Raw genomic sequence first — 15,971 nt, forward strand, 5'->3', positions numbered from 1 at the left:
TCTTTATTTCCCCCTAATTTCTGCAGGATAGTTTCACAGACATAGAATGCAGGCTTGACACATGCTCTTTCAGCCCTAAAATGGGTGTTTGGCTACCTACTGGTCTCCATTGCAGATAAGAAATTTGCTATTACTCAAATTGGATTTCCTTTAGAGATAATGTGTTATTTTTCTTTGGCTCCTTTTAGGATTCTTTTATTTCTTAGTTTTCAAAATTTTACTTATGATGTGGTTTGGTGTGAATTTCTTTGGATTAATCCTGCTTGGAATTTTCTCAGCTTCCTGAATCTGTACATCTATGTCTTGGGAAGTTTTCAGCCATTGTTTCTTCCCATTCTTTTCCTTCCTCTCCTTCCTAGATCTCCAATAATAAAATGTTAGTTCTTTCGTTATTGTCCCAGAGGTCTCTGAGGTTGTATTAATTTTTTGTCTATTTTCTCTCTGTTGTTTACATTAAGTCAATACTATTTATTTGTCTTCAATTTGACTGATGCTGTCCTCTGGCATTTCCATTCTACTCTTGAGTCCATTTAGTGGTTTTTAAAAATAAGTAAGTTTTATTTATTTATTTATTTATTTATTTGAGAGAGAGCACACGTGCACAGGAGTAGGGGGAGCAGCAGGCAGTGGGAGAGGGGGAAGCAGACTTCCCGCTGAGCAGGGAGCCCAGTGTGGGACTTGATCCCAGGACCCTGGGATCATGAGCTGAGTCGAAGGCAGACACTTCACTGACTGAGCCACCCAGGCGTCCCCATTTAGTGAGTTTAAAAAAACTTCAGCTGTTGTATTTTTAGTTCTATAATTTTTATTTGGTTCTTTAAAAGGATAATAGCTTTATTGAGCCTATAATTTATATATCACAAATGTATCCTTTAAAAGTCTATAATCAGTAGTTTTTCGTAGACTCAGAATTATGCCACCATCACCGCTGGCTGATTTCAGAACATTTCCATCTCCTCCAAAGGAAACCCACACCTAGTAGCGGTGGTTTCCAACTTTATCCTCCTTCCGGCCCCCGGCAACCGCTAGTTCACTTTCTCTGGCCGCGGATTTGCCTGGTTGGGACATTTTATGTAAGTGGAGTCATACATGTGGTCTTCCGGTCTGACAACTCTCACTTGGCCTGATGTTTCCAAGATTCATTCCATTGTTGCCAGCGTCAGATCTTCCCTCCTTATGATGGCTGACTCCTGTCCTATGCTGTGGACAGACCAAATCTGGTTTATGCATTCATCAACTGATGTACATTTGCTTGCTTCCGTTTTTTGCTTATTATGAGTAATGCTGCTATGAACGTTTATATACAGGTTTTTGTGTGGACAGGACTTGATTTCTCTTCGACGAGTGCCTAAGAGTGGGACTGCTGGGCTGACATTATGAACAGCTGCCAGACTGTTTTCCAAAGTGGCTGCAGCGTTTCCCAGTCCTACGAATGTCCAGTGTTTCCACGTCCTCACCAGCAGTTCATTTTTATAACTTCTATTTCTTTCTTGAGATTTCCTGTTTTTTTTTTTTTTCCATTTGTTTCAAAGGAGTTTGCAGTTTATCATGGAAGCATCTTCTGTGACGGCTACTTTAAAGCCTCGGCAGATAGTTCTGAGACCTGTACCGGTTCATTGTATTTTATCATCAGAATGTTTTTCTCCTGGTTTTTCAGATGATCGGTGATTTTCACTTGTACTCTGGACTGCGATGTTAGGAGACCCTTCCTTGTCAGCAGGTTGTCATCCTGTTTAAGTTCAGAGGATATGTTCTGTCCTTTTGTGGCTGTAGGTCCAATGACAGTTCAGCTTCTGGGGGCCTTGCAAGGCTATCCTGGCCTGTCTCATTCTTCTGGTGCTGTGGGTCTTCCACTCAGTCCCTGCTAGTCTCCAGAAATCTGGTGTTACTGTGTAACTGTGTCGGGGAGCCAAGGCCACTGGGCCTGGGGTGGAGGGCAAGACACACAGGGCTATGCTGTCGCTGTGGCTGTGGGCAGATCAGACCTGTCTGACTGTGAGGTCTCAGTAAAGCTACCCTGTCAGCAGTTAGCACTGTGGGAGGAAACCCACAGCCTGGGCCCCTCGCTTAGATCTGGCAACGCTCAGGGCTACCAAGGTCATTGGTTGCCCTGCTCAGAGACAGAGAGAAAGGCCCTAACTCTCCCCATTGGTTCCTGGAGGCTATGGGTGGCTCCTACTTCAGTATGTCTGACTCTGGACTATAATCTCTGCATTGTGCCTGTGGAGCGGCAGGAGCAGGCTGAGCTCTGGGGGGTCACAGGGCCATGAAGACAGTTCTCTGGGCCTTGGGACTGGGGACCCTTCTCCTCACTCTCAGGGCAGTCCCCATTGGTAAGTTTCTCCTCCCCTCATCCGTGGAAGTTTCTGGAAACCATCGCTCTGCGGAGCCCGAGACCCTGGTCTTGCTGTGACCGGCTGTCTGTGGGGCGCTTGCTTAGCCCCAAGGGGGATGGGTCACCCTGGGGCCAGTGGGCATGTGGACTCCAAAATTTGTGTCCCTGGAGACGTTGTTCTCACAAAGACTGAGGAGATCTAACTCCATGGTGAACCCGGGGTGCAGGGCTGGGCCAGAGCCCAGGTGGAATGAGGGGACAGGGCTAGGGTCCCCGTGACCCCATGGACGGGAGGTGCTGAGGGTCTTGCAGAGCGGCTGCTCCATCCGTTTCCCCTGGGGCTGAGGGAGGGAGAGCTAGCTGGACTGGGCCATGAGGGTGACCATTCAGCTGGTGCTGGGACACGAAAGAGGCCCAGTTCTAGGGAGTCGCAATAGCAAGGTGGGGGTCACAGCGGTGTGGGTCCAGTGGGTCCAGAAACCAGGAGGCAGGATCATGTGTAGGAAGCTGTAGAGGGGCTTCTGCAGACGGGCCGGCTCGGAGACGTTGGTGGTAAGAGGAGCTGCATACACTGGCACGGGGCTCTGACCGGGTGAGCATCGTGCTGGTGTCAGACGGTGTGAGTGAGCGCACGTGTGTGCACGCGTGTGAGTTGTGCAGGGAGACAGGAGAGGGTGGCCGGGGCCCTGGAAACTGACGGAAGGACATTTCATTGGGCAGGCTGTCCCCGGGCCCAGCCCAGGTGGCCTCGGAGCTGGCCAGTGAACGTGCCGCAGGTGATGGTGGCAGGGATCTGGGGCCAGTGATGCCATCGGGCGGCAGTGGCGTGGGAAAGCTGGAGGGGACCTCGTTTTGTGTTAAAGACGCAGACACACGTTGCACAGTTTGGAAGGGGATGCGGAGGCTCTGGGGTTGTACCGGCGCTGAATGAAGACCCTCCAGGGTCGGTGAGACGGGTGGTGAGGGGGACATGCCTTCCTCTGGCTCTGTGTGCGGGAGTCTGCCCTCTGCCTCCTCCCTCTGTGAGGCCAGGATGGGCCCTGGATGTGGTCTGGGGTGGCCCAGGCTGGGACACAGACTGCTCCGTGGCTGCTGTTGTGTTTCTCCCACACCAGCCCAGGAGGGGGTCATGAGAATGGGGGATCAAGGGCTGTGACGGCGAGGGCCTGTGCAGGAAAACCCGGGGTGCAGAGGCCTAGACGGGGCGTTCTTCTGGAAATGTGTCCTGGTCCTGGTAGGGTGGTCCATTTGGTCCTGGTCCAGAGGGCTGCCAAGGCCTGATACCCGAGGAGGAGGCCTGCCTGGCGGGCAGAACTGGGAGGGCATGTGGCCAGGTGGGGGGGGGGTAGGGGTGAGCAGGGAGGGGAGAGTGGTGCGGTGCGTGCGGTGGGCCTCAGGCCCTCTGGTGGGGTGGGGGTGATGACTGGGAGGTGTGGGGGGTGGTGGGAAGGACGGTGGAGGACAGGGGGCCTTTCTTGCCTGGGGGGGCCCCAGAGGGCTCGGGAGGGAAGCAGAGAACGTGACTGGAGGGGGCTGTGGAAGGGAGGACACAAGGCTGCCTGGGGCAGTGGGAGGGTCTCGGTGTGACCCCACCCCGTCACCTTTTGGGACTGCGTCTCCTGGGGGCCTTGAGGGACCTGACTGCGCTGAGGCCTCAGAGGAAGACCTTGGAAGTGGCTCCAGGCAAACACAGTCGTCTTCAGACCCCCCTGCTCCCTCCCCCCAGCCCACAAAGACGGGTTCGGCCCCTCTGAGGCTGGCCTGTCCTTCTGCAGGCGGACCACGCGACCTGAGGCTGGCGTACAGACACAGTCCCTGCGACGGAGTGGTGCTGGTCCGCCACAGGGAGCAGTGGGGACACGTGTGCAACCAGGAGTGGACGTTGGCAGAGGCATCCGTGGTCTGCAGGCAGCTGGGCTGTGGCCATGCCGTGGGTGCACCCAAGTACGTCCCGTTGCCCGGGGAGATGGTGCGGCCGTGGCTTCACAACGTGTCCTGCCGGGGTGATGAGCCCTCCTTCTGGGAGTGCAGCCTTGGGGCTTGGACGCAGAGCGAGTGCCCTCATGAGTGGGTGGTGGTGGCTCTGTGTGCAAGTAAGTCTGCTGGAGGGGGCTTGGGGAGGGGGAGAAGGGGTCAGGGGAAGGGGGGGAAGGAGGGTCTGGGGGAGGGGGGAGGAGAGAGGGCTTGGGGGAGGGGGGAGGGTGACTCTGGGGAGGGGAAGGAGGGGCTCTGAGGAGGGGGAGGAGGGGGTCTGGGGTCTCTGGCTGGGGCTCCTCACTGGGCGTGAGAACCGCCCTCACCTGTAAAGCCTTCCGATCTCCATCTCTCGTGAGTCCTTTATTCCGTCCGTTAGGGTCCTTTGCTTTTCTTCCAACAGATGCTTATTTGCAGGGCACTATTCTAGATGCGGGGGGCGGGCAGTGGTGCGTAAATCAGACCAGACCCTGCTGCAGGAGGTTTTCCTCTCCCCCAGGAGGCAGGGAACAAAGGAGCAGGGCAGTGGTGTGGGAGGAGCAGGGAACACACGGGCGGGCGGGGGCTCGAGGACCACCCTGTCTTCTAGACACTTTAGGCCGAAACATGATTTCCAAAATGAGGAGGGGGCAAATGCTTTCCCTTGGAGGTCTCGCTTGAGGGTCTTCTGCTGTCTCTGGGCACTTAGGTGGCCGAGAACCTGTGAGGTCCCTCTGTAGCATCCCATCTGTGAGGCTGACCCACCCAGCGTAAAGTGAAAACAGCAAGATTTTCGAGACAGTGACAGGCCCAGGCCCTGCTGAGCCGGGGGGCCTGCTGGGTAGGGGGGCCTTTGGGACCGCCTGCTCTCAGAGAGGGCCCCATGCAGCCCAACACTGAGTCCCTGGAAGGAGCAGGGCTGGGCTCGGGCTGGAACCCAGGCCCAGAGTAGGGAATGCCGCGCCCAAATGGAGTCTGGTCGTCGAGGCAGGCCACAGGCTCCGAGCGGCCAAGCGGCCAGCAGGGTCCCCACCTTCAGCCCCATGGGCCTGTGGTTCTCAGATGGCACCTTTCGGGAGATCCGGCTGGTGAAGGGCCGCAGCCCCTGCTCTGGGCTCCCCGAGATCAGGAACGTCAACGGGGTGGATCGCCTCTGCGGCCTGCACGAGGAGGAGGCCACTGTGTTCTGCCGGGAGCTGGGCTGTGGGCCTGTGCTTCAGGCGCCGCGCCGAGATGTGGGTGTCGTCGGGAAGTACATGACGTGCAGGGGCACCGAGCCCACCATCCGGAACTGCAGGCTTAACAACAATCTGCGCAGCGGCTGTGACTTCCAGCAGGACGCGGATGTGGTCTGTACTGGTGAGGCCCCGCATGCACCACCCGAGTCCCCAGCGCAGGGCCCTGGGGCAGTTGCTGCTGGGAAGGGTCTCAGCCCTCCCCGCCCGATCGCCCCATCTCCTTCTGCCACTGGGCCCCTTGCCGTCTCAGAGGGATCAGGTCGGGGCGGCCTGGGCAGGCAGAGAGGAGAGCCCTGTGCCGGGACCATCTGGCGTTCTCTGGCTGGGAGCTGTTTGGAACAGAGGCCTGGAGGTGAGGGCGCGGGAAATGCTCTTGGATGGCCCACGGGGGCCTCCCCGAGGGCCCCGTGTGTTCTCCTTGCAGAGGTGTCCTGGCTCAGAGCCCCCAGGCCGGCGGGGGGCCTGGCTGTCCTGCAGCATTTGAGCTGGTGGAGTTGAGCGTCGTGTGGGTGGGCAGGCTGGCTGGTGGCTGTCCCCTCCAGTCCTGCCTCAGACGGGCACGTGAAGCGGCCCTCAGAGATGCTGCCTCGGTTCTGGGAATGAGGAAAGGCTGAAGTGAGATGGATGGGCCCCTGTCCTGGGTGCCCCCAAGAAGGCAGTGACCTGTGGCAGGAGAGGTGCCTTGACCGGGCCTCCAAGACTGTACAGAGCCTTGAGGCCCCTGCCCTGGGCAGGCAGAGGCTGTGTGACACCTGTGAGCCCCTGGAGGAGGTGACTCTGTCCTCTGGTCTCAGGAAGTGAGCAGTGACCCCTGCTCTGCTCTAGGTAGAGGGTGTCTGGGCCCCTGGCTCTCCGTTCCTGGCCCGGGCTTGCGGACCTACTGCTTGGGCCCAGGTGCTCGGCCCTGGCTGGAGCCTGTTACAGTCCGGGGAGGTGGCTGAGCGGTTCGCCTGAGAGCGTGACCCCTAACAGAGTTTGTGTCCCCCCCCCCAGGGCACACGGAAGCCCGGCTGGAGGGCGGTGAGCACCCCTGTGCCGGGCGTCTGGAAGTGAGGCGTGGCCTGACCTGGGGCACCGTCTGTGATGACGACCTGGACCAGGCCACGGCCCACGTGGTGTGCCGGGAGCTGCAGTGTGGCTCGGCCGTGTCCACGCCCGGGGGCGCCCACTTCGGTCAGGGCTCTGGGCCTGTGTGGACGGAGGCCTTCCGTTGTGCAGGCAACGAGTCTCTGCTGTTCCACTGCCCTCGGGGGCCGGGGCACCGGTGTGGGCACGGCCAGGATGCCGGGCTCAGGTGCTCAGGTGAGACTAGGAGGGCCTTCCCTGCCGGCCGCCCTCGGTGACTCCCTCTTGGGGCTCTAAGCTAGGCTCACGGAGATGCCTCTGGCCAGGAGGGTGTGCGTGTTCCGGTTGAGAAAGTGTCGCCTCTGGGTTGAAGGAAGGGGAGGAGATGGTTGTGCCCCCACCCCCTGCCCCCAGTTGCACACCATAGTCTGCCAGCACATCTGCCTAGAGGCATGATCTGGCTGCTGAGGCTGAGGAGGGGAGGGAGCTAGTGAGGCAGGCAAGGGCATGGCTGTGGCCACCGCACTGGGTGCAAAGGACAGAATCAGGTCTGTGGGGGAGGGGGATGCTGACACCCACTCCCCTCCTCAGAGTTCCGGCTGGTTAACGGCAGCAGCAGCTGTGAGGGGCGCGTGGAGCTCCAGGTGCAGCGGGCCTGGGCCCCCATCTGCGCGGCCCACTGGGACTTAGCAGACACCACTGTCCTCTGCCACCAACTCAACTGTGGCAGCGCCGAGGCCACACCCCCAGGAGGCCACTTTGGGGGCGGGGACGCTCCCATCTGGCCTGATGTGTTTCACTGTGTGGGGACAGAACCCTATTTGTGGAATTGTGCAGTAGGCACCCTTGGGAGCGGGGCCTGTGCCCTGGGGAACGCGGCTGCCGTGGTCTGCTCAGGTGGGTGTGCGAGAGCCGGGCGGCCCAGGGAGGCTGGGAGTGGGCGGGGTTCTGCCGGGAGGTGGTGGTCCCCTCCCCTTCACAGGCGGAGAGTCCCTCCCCCTGACCCCCTGTCCGGGCGTCCTCCCCAGGTCTCCTCCACGCCCTGCGGCTGAGGGACGGACAGAGCCGCTGCGATGGCCGCGTGGAGGTCTCCCTGGACGGGGTGTGGGGCCGCGTCCTGGACGACGCGTGGGACCTGCGTGGCGCCCACGTGGTGTGCAGGCAGCTGGGGTGCGGACTGGCTGACCGGGCCTACGATGCACCTGCGCCCCGGCGCGGGGCCGTCCCCGTGGGGCTGAGCCACGCGCGCTGTCAGGGCACCGAGACCCGCCTGACCCAGTGCAACGTGTCTGCATCCCCGCTGGTACCCGCGGGGGCCGCGCGGGACGCGGGCGTAGTGTGCTCGGGTGAGTGAGTGCCCGGGGCCTCCCGCCCATCTGCCCGCGGGCCGGCCGCCCTGACTCCACGCGTGTCCCTGCAGGGAGCCGGCGGGTGCGGCTGGCCGCGGGGCCCCACCGCTGTGCGGGGCGCGTGGAGGTGCTGCACGGAGGCGTGTGGGGCACCGTGTGTGACGATGGCTGGGACCTGCGGGACGCCCACGTGGTCTGCCGGCAGCTGGGCTGCGGCCAAGCCCTCCGCGCCCTGGGGGCTGCGGCCTTCGGTGCGGGCTCCGGGCGCATCTGGCTGGAGCAGCTGGGCTGCAGCGGCCGTGAGTCTGCGCTGTGGCAGTGCCCGTCGCGGGGCTGGGGCCAGCAGGACTGCGGGCACAAGGAGGACGCCGGCGTCGTCTGCTCAGGTCGGTCCTGTTCGTCGAGTGTCTTCCTGGGGCGGTGGGTACCAAATGGCCGCGCTGTCCGAGTGCATGACACGGCGCACACTGGCCGTCCTCGGATTCCGCTCACCCTCTTCCCGGCTGGAGCTCCACCCCGCCCCCGCGGGTGCGCTCAGGCGCGGCGATGCTGCGTGCGCTCCTCACCCTGCTGCCGGAGGGGCGCGGGAAGGGGGTGGGGGACAGGGCGGGACAGGGAACCCCAGGGCGGGTCTGCTCTGATGCTGCTCGCGGTCTCTCATGGTTTGTCCCTCTCTCTGATTTTGCCTTGTTTTATTTTTCCTCTCTTCCCCTGTGTTCATCTGTTTTGTTTCCTAAATGCCACATGCCAGTGAGATCACGTCATTATTGTTTTTCTCTGATGGACTTTCCGTAGCAAAATACCCGCTAGTTCCATCCATGTTGTTGCAAACGGCAAGATTTCATTCTTTTTGGTGGCTGAGTAATACTTCATTGTATATATGAACCACATGTTCTTTATCTGTTGGTGGACATCTAGGCTCCTTCCATAGTTTGGCCATTGTGGACATTGCTGCTATGAACATTGGGGTGCGGCTGTCCCTTCAGATCACGACATTTGTATGTTTGGGGTAAATCTCTAGCAGTGTGATTGCTGAGCCATAGGGCAGCTCTATTCTTAACGCCTTGAGCAGCCTCCCTGCTGTTTTCCAGAGTGGCCGCACCACAGTGCGAGAGGCTCCCCTTTCTCTGTATCCAATATGTGTTATTTCCTGACTTGTCAATTTTGTCCATTCTCACTGGCATAAGGTGGTATCTCATTGTGGTTTTGATTTGTATTTCCCTGATGGCGAGTGATGTGGAACATTTTTTTCATGTGTCTGTTGGCCATTTGGATGTCTTCTTTGGAGAAATGTCTGTTCATGTCCTTTGCCCATTTCTTGACTGAATTATTTGTTCTTTGGGTGTTGAGTTTGATAAGTTCTTTTTAAAAAATTATTTATTTGACACAGAGAGATCACAAGCAGGCAGACAGGCAGGCAGAGAGAGAGAGGGAGGAGGAGGCTCCCCACTGAGCAGAGAGCCCCATGCGGGGCTCGATCCCAGGATCCTGAGATCATGACCTGAGCCGAAGGCAGAGGCTTTAACCCACTGAGCCACCCAGGCGCCCCATGATAAGTTCTTTATAGATCTTTCATACTATCTGATATGTCACTTGCAAATCCTTTCTAGCGTTCCGTTGGTTGTCTTTTGGTTTTGTCCTTTGCCATGTAGAAGCTGTTTATCTTGATAAAGTCTCAACAGTTCACTTTTGTCTTTGTTTCTGTTGCCTTTAGAGATGTGTCTAGTGAGAAGTTGCTATGGCTGAGGTCACAGAGGTTGCTGCCTGTGTTCTGCTCTAGGATTTTGATGCATTATTATCTCACATTTGGGACTTTTGTCCCTTTTGAGTCTTATTTTTGAGTCTATTTTTTGTGTATGGCATAAGAAAATTGTCCAGTTTCATTTTTCTGCACGTGGCTGTCCAGTTTTCCCAACACCATTTGTTGAAGAGGCTGTCTTTTTTCCAATGGACATTCTTTCCTGCTTTGTCGAAGATTAGTTGACCATAGAGTTGAGGGTCCATTCCTGGGCTCTCTGTTCTGTTCTATTGATCTATGTGTCTGTTTTTGTGCCAGTACCATGCTGTCTTGATGATGACAGCTTTGTAATAGAGCTTGAAGTCTGGAATTGTCATGTCTCCAGCTTTGGTTTTTTTTTTTTTTTCAACATTCCTTTGACTATTTGGGGTCTTTTCTGGTTCCATACAAATTTTAGGATTATTTGTTCCAGCTCTGTGAAAAAAGTTGATAGTATTTTGATAGGGATTGCTTTGAATGTGTAGCTTGCTCTGGGCAGCGTAGACGTTTTAACAATATTTGTTCTTCCAATCCATAAGCATGGAATATTTTTCCATTTCCTTGTGTCTTCCTCAATTTCTCTCATGAGTGTGCTATAGTTTTTAGGTATTTTACCTCTTTGGTTGGATTAATTCCTGGGCATCTTACAGTTTTGGGTGTAATTGTAAATGGGATCAACTCCTTAGTTTCTTCTTCTCCAGTTTCATTGTTAGTGTATATAGCTGATTTCTGAGCATTGATTTTATATCCTGACACTTTGCTGAATTCCTGTATGACTTCTAGCAGTCTTGGAATGGAGTCTTTTGGGATTTCCATATCAAGTATCATATCATCTGCAAAGAATGAGAGTTTGACTTCTTCTTTGCCAATTTGGATGCTTTTTACTTCTTTCTGTAGTCCGATCGCTGAGGCCAGGACTGCTAGTACTCTGTTGAACAATGGTGTTGAGAGGGGACATCCTTGTCAAGTTCCTGACATTAGGGGAAAAGCTCTCAGTTTTCCCCATTGAGGATGATATTCACTGTGGACTTTTCAAATATGACTTCTATGATATTGAGGTATGTTCCCTCTATTCCTACACTGCAGAGAGTCTGATCAAGAAAGGATGCTGTACTTCGTCAAATGCTTTTCCTGCATCTATTGAGAGGATTCTATGGTTCTTGTCCTTTCTTTTATTAACGTATTGTATCACACTGATTGATTTGTGGTTGTTGAACCAACCTTGCAGCTCAGGAATAAATCCCACTTGGTCGTGGTGAATAATCCTTTTAATGGACAGTTGCAGGGAATGATCCAAATATTTTGGCACCCAGGTTGAGACCTGGTTTGTGACCCCATATGTGATCTGTTCTGGAGAATGTTCCATGTGCAGTGGAGAAGAACGTGTATTCTGTTGCTTTAGGATGGAATGTTCTGAATGTATCTGTAATGTCCTTCTGGTCCAGTGTGTCATTCAAAGCCCTTGTTTCCTTGTTGATCTTCTGCTTAGATGATCTGTCCATTGCCATGAGTGGGGTGTTAAAGTCCCCTACTACTATTGTATTACGACTCATGTGTTTCTTTAATTTTGTTATTTACTGGTTTATATAATTGACTGCTCCCATGTTAGGGGCATAGATATTTATAATTATTGGATCTTCTTGTTGGATAAACCCTTAAATCATGATATAGGGTCCTTCCTCATGTTTTTTTTACAGTCTTTGGTTGAAAATGTAATTTGTCTGATTTGGGATTGTTACTCCAGCTTTTTTTTTTTTTGATGTCCATTAGCACGATAAATATTCTCCATGCCCTCACTTTCAATCTGCAGGTGTCTTTGGGTCTAAAATGAGTCTCTTCCAAATAGCATATCGATGAGTCGTGGTTTTTTTTTTTATCCATTCCAATACCCTGTGCCTTTTGATTGGGGCATTTAGTCCATTTACCTTTGGAGTAACTATTTAAAGATATGAATTTAGGGCCATTGTATTACCTATAACATCCCTGTTTCTGTATATGGTCTCTGTTCCTTTCTGGTCTTTGTTACTTTTGGACTCTCTCTTTGCTTAAAGGATCCCCTTTAATATTTCTTGCAGGGCTGGTTTAGTGATCACAAATGCTTTTAGTTTCTGTTTGTCCTGGAAGATTTTTATCTTTTCTTCTACTCTGAATGACAGCCTTGAGGGATAAAGTATTATGGGCTGCTAAATTTTTCTCATTTAGCACTTGGATTATTCTGTATTTTGAACGATTTCCAAGGACGGATTTCTGGACAATTAGCTGACACCCGCTAAGATCCTACAGCTGGGGATTCATTCTGGTCCCCTGAGGTTAACATTTCCCTGCCTCCCTGGGGTGGGAGATTGTCATGGGGACGTGTGACTGAAGGGTTAGATGCCCGTGAGCAACATTGGTCCTGGTGCTGCGACCCTCTACGTTTTGGCTCCTCCCTTGGAAATTTCCCCTGGCCTGACTGCTCTTTTCTTCCAGGGTCAGTGGCTCTGAGGCTGCGAGGTGGCATCCACCGCTGTGCTGGGTGGCTGGATGTGTTCTACAATGGGACATGGGGCGCCGTGTGCAGTAATGCCCTGAAGGACATCTCCTTGTCCATCATCTGCAAGCAGTTGGGCTGTGGGGAGCAGGGATGGCTAGAGAACAAGCCTGTCCACAGCAGCTTGGGCACCTCCTGGGTGGATGACATCGAGTGCCGCAGGCTGAGGAACTCCACGCTGTGGCAGTGCCCCTCGGCGCCGTGGCACCCACACTCCTGTGCCCCTGGAGAGGAGGTCTGGATCACCTGTGCAGGTGGGACATGGGCGGTTTCCGAGAGCTCACCCACAGGAGCTGCCACTGATCCTGACTCAGGGCCTGGCATCCTGTGGGTTCTACAGACTTCATTCTGAAGCTTTTCAGGGCAATTACAATGGGATGGTGCCTATGTAATCCAATAGGATTGTCAGAGAAAATGACACAGGATTCCGGGGAGACCCTCAACTGCTCATCCACCCACAGCTGCCCAGGTACCCTTTCGCCCATTTCCCTGTCCACCCTTCATCTTGGTCCTGCCCTGCAGTGACCACAGCTTCCTTTTCCAGAGGAGGGTATGCTGCGTGTGCGTGGGGGCAAGGACAGCTGCTCCGGCCGTGTGGAGCTCTGGCATGCTGGCTCCTGGGGCACCGTGTGTGATGATTCCTGGGACCTGGCAGATGCAGAGGTCGTGTGCCGCCAGCTGGGCTGTGGCCCAGCTCTGGGTGCCCTTGCAGGGGCCGCTTTTGGGCCAGGCTCGGGCCCTGTGTGGCTGGATGAGGTGGGGTGCCGTGGCAGCGAGTCGTCCCTGTGGAGCTGTCCTGCGGAGCCATGGGGACTTGGAGACTGCGGACACAAGGAGGATGCTGGTGTGCACTGCTCCCGTGAGTGGGCAGGGGGCAGTGGGCCAGGCAGGGTGGGAGGGATTGCTGGGGGCTGCGGTGGGTGTTGCCAGAAGAGGTCCTTGGAATATCCCCCAAAACGTGGCCCTAAGGCTGTACCTGAGCTGGGTTCCTCTGGCTGCCTCTGTGGCTGTCCCATGGCATGTTGGGCTCAGGCTGAGTGGGACGACACTTGGCTGAGGGTCTGGGCTGCCCAGGGCTGTGGCTGCCTCCCCTCCTTTGCCCTCGGATCCCTCTGATTTCTCCTGCAGGGGACAGGGGAACCACGGCCTTGCCACCGGCACTGGCATGGACATCGGGTAGGTGTGTTCTCCCTCAAGTCTCAGCTCATGCCCTCCTGTCTGGTCCCAACTCAGAGGGGCCCTACAATGGGATCTGCACAGAGGGGTGCCCTGGAGTTTCCTATGGGTGCCAAGGCCCCAGGCAGCCCCTCCTTAGGTTGGTTGGGCCAAGGTCTTGAGGACCAGGAACACCCCCTCCTCTGAGGAAGAGGGACAGTCTGTATGGAGAGCCATGGAGTGAGATGGCAAGCCCAGGCCTTGACCAGTCATTTCTCTGGGGTCTGTCTTTTACCGGCTGGGGGGTTTGACCTGGGAACACTCTGACTCCCTTCTGGCCCCCTCCCTCCTGGTACTTCTCGCTCCTGGCCCCCTCCCTCCTGTGTCCCCTCCTTCCTCACCTTTGCCCTGTGACCTCAGGGCTATCTCTAGGAGAGGAGCACAAGGCCCATCTCTCCTGTGGGTGTCTTCCCCCTTCCTGAGAGGTTCAGGTGGTCCAGACCCAAGGTCATAATACCCCAGGCACACAGGGGAGACCCCACCTCTCACTGTCCCCACAGGCCACCCCTCAGCCCCTTTGCCTGCCCTCAAGACCTGGAACCTGCCCATGACGTTTTGCCTTGTCCTCGGCACCCTTCTGGTCATCGTCTCCCTGGTCCTGGGGGTGCAGTGGTACCGTGGCAGAGCCCACAGGGGTAGGTGGGTGTGGCTGGGAGGGGAGCATGTGCTCTGGGGATGGGGATGCCGGGGGTGCACACTCCGAGACACTAGCCCTTCACAGGCCCCTTCTCTCCTGGGAACTGCTCTGCATGTCTGGTCTCACCCAGACCCCCACTGCATGGTGACTTCTCAGTGACACCCTTGGGCCCATGAGTTTCTGGGGTCAGGGAACTGTGGACCCTGCTCTGCTTCTGAGAGGTGGCCTGGGTGTGAAAACAAGTCCCCAGGGGTGTCCCGATTCCTTATACCATCTGTGTGGTGGGGTTGAACAGCCATGGGAACCCAGGGAGACGTGTGGCCCCTTGTGGGGGACGTTGCTCTTGGTAGGCCAGGTTATACGGGAGACCCCACAGGGCCAGCAGGGGCTGGGCTCAGACGGAGGGAGGGTCTCTTCTAGGGGGCTCTGGTGTGGCCTTTGCAGGTTCCAGAATGTTGGGGAGTCTGGCCTCGGAAGCTGTTTATGAGGACATTGGAGCTGTCCCCATGGGGGAGAAAGACGAGGGACCCAGAGTGTCCCAGGACCTGGCCCTGGAGGAGGAGTATGACGATGCAGCGGAGCCGGAGCTGGGCCCTGAGGAGGAGGAGGAAGAGGAGGAGGCACCCTTGAGCCCCACTGGTGTGCACCTCTGCATGCTGGCATCTGTTGCGCTCTTCCTTCTGTACTGCTCCTATGTGCGGGGCTTTGCTCTGGCCAGTGCCTACATTTAAAGACCCTGAGAGCCGTCTGCCTGTGTGTCCATGTCCCTCACTCCTGCGCCACAGGCTGGGATGTCCCTTCAGAGCTGCTCCCTCGACAGGAATCTTCTTGTGGGGGATGTGGAGTTTAGAGAGGGTCCTGCAGTTTCCCTTGGGTTTCTTTTCATGGCTGCCCCCAGGGTCCCTCTAGTGCCTTGTCCTGTTCGGCTGCAGGGGGCGTGAGCAGACAGGGTGGGAGGGGATACAGTGTGACCCTGGCTCACCCACTCTAGTCCTCGTCTGGCCTCTGGTTTCAAGTGACACACCAGGGCCCAGAAGTGGTGGGGGCTCGGAGGGGTGGCCAAGGGGCCCAACGTGCGTCTTTCTCCTTCAACACAGGTGGGGCTCCTTGTAGCCTCAGCCCCAAAGCTTGGCCTGAGACAGAAGACACAGCATGCCCTGGGACGTGATGGCAGTGAGCTGGCCATGGCGACATCAGTGACATGGGGTGGGGGGGGATTGGGGAGGAAGCCCAGGCCCTGGGGGGCTTTCATTGTCCTCACTTCAAAAGGAGATGTCATTAAAGTCCCTTTGAACTCACTCATTCATGCATTAATTCATCTCAGGAACATTCCTCAGACCACCTCTCCCAGCCCAGGTGCAGTTCTCAGCTACCCCCTCTTCACCGTGGTCCCGTGTGGGCGCGCGTTTTCCGCGATCCGCACCCTCAGCTTCCTGCTCACGTGGGTCTCGGGCATGCATCGCCCGATGGGGCATCGTCGGAGCGGGGCCCGGAAGAACCAGCTCCTGGAGCGCCGTCTCGCAGAGAGCGCTGGAGCCGGCCCAGGTGTTCTGCCGCTCGGGGTCCCCAGCACTCACAGAGGGACGCAGCCCTTTGTGACCACACCCGCTCTGGCCACAGCCTCCCATCCTTCCCCACCCCCCCACCCCTTCCCTCCCTGACACACCCTCCCCAACCAGGTCGCCGACCACACCCTGACCACATTCTCCCTGACCACACCCCCACCACGGCCTGACCACACCCTCCCTGACCACACGCTGGCCACACCCTCTGCATCCTTACACTGGGTACCCCCGGGCCTGGGGGTTGGGGGAGGGTGCACAGGAGTGCGTCCCTGGGGTCAGGAGGGAGAGAAGGGAGCTGGCAGGAACT

General features: G+C 56.5%; 1 protein-coding gene across 1 annotated transcript; it reads left to right on the forward strand.

Moving 5' to 3' along the window:
* The first annotated feature begins 2,266 nt into the window (after positions 1-2,266).
* On the forward strand, positions 2,267-14,830 carry LOC122899311 (scavenger receptor cysteine-rich domain-containing protein SCART1-like). The gene is given in 15 exon segments (XM_044236858.1): positions 2,267-2,333; positions 4,111-4,428; positions 5,351-5,647; positions 6,520-6,828; positions 7,183-7,488; positions 7,620-8,007; positions 8,009-8,060; positions 8,062-8,326; positions 12,187-12,324; positions 12,327-12,482; positions 12,648-12,716; positions 12,792-13,106; positions 13,376-13,423; positions 13,963-14,097; positions 14,544-14,830. Coding segments are annotated over 15 exon segments (3,150 nt in total).
* Positions 14,831-15,971: the final 1,141 nt, after the last annotated feature.

This window comes from Neovison vison, chromosome 2 (assembly GCF_020171115.1).
Source record: "Neovison vison isolate M4711 chromosome 2, ASM_NN_V1, whole genome shotgun sequence".
In the NCBI taxonomy this organism is placed as follows: Eukaryota; Metazoa; Chordata; class Mammalia; order Carnivora; family Mustelidae; genus Neogale; species Neogale vison.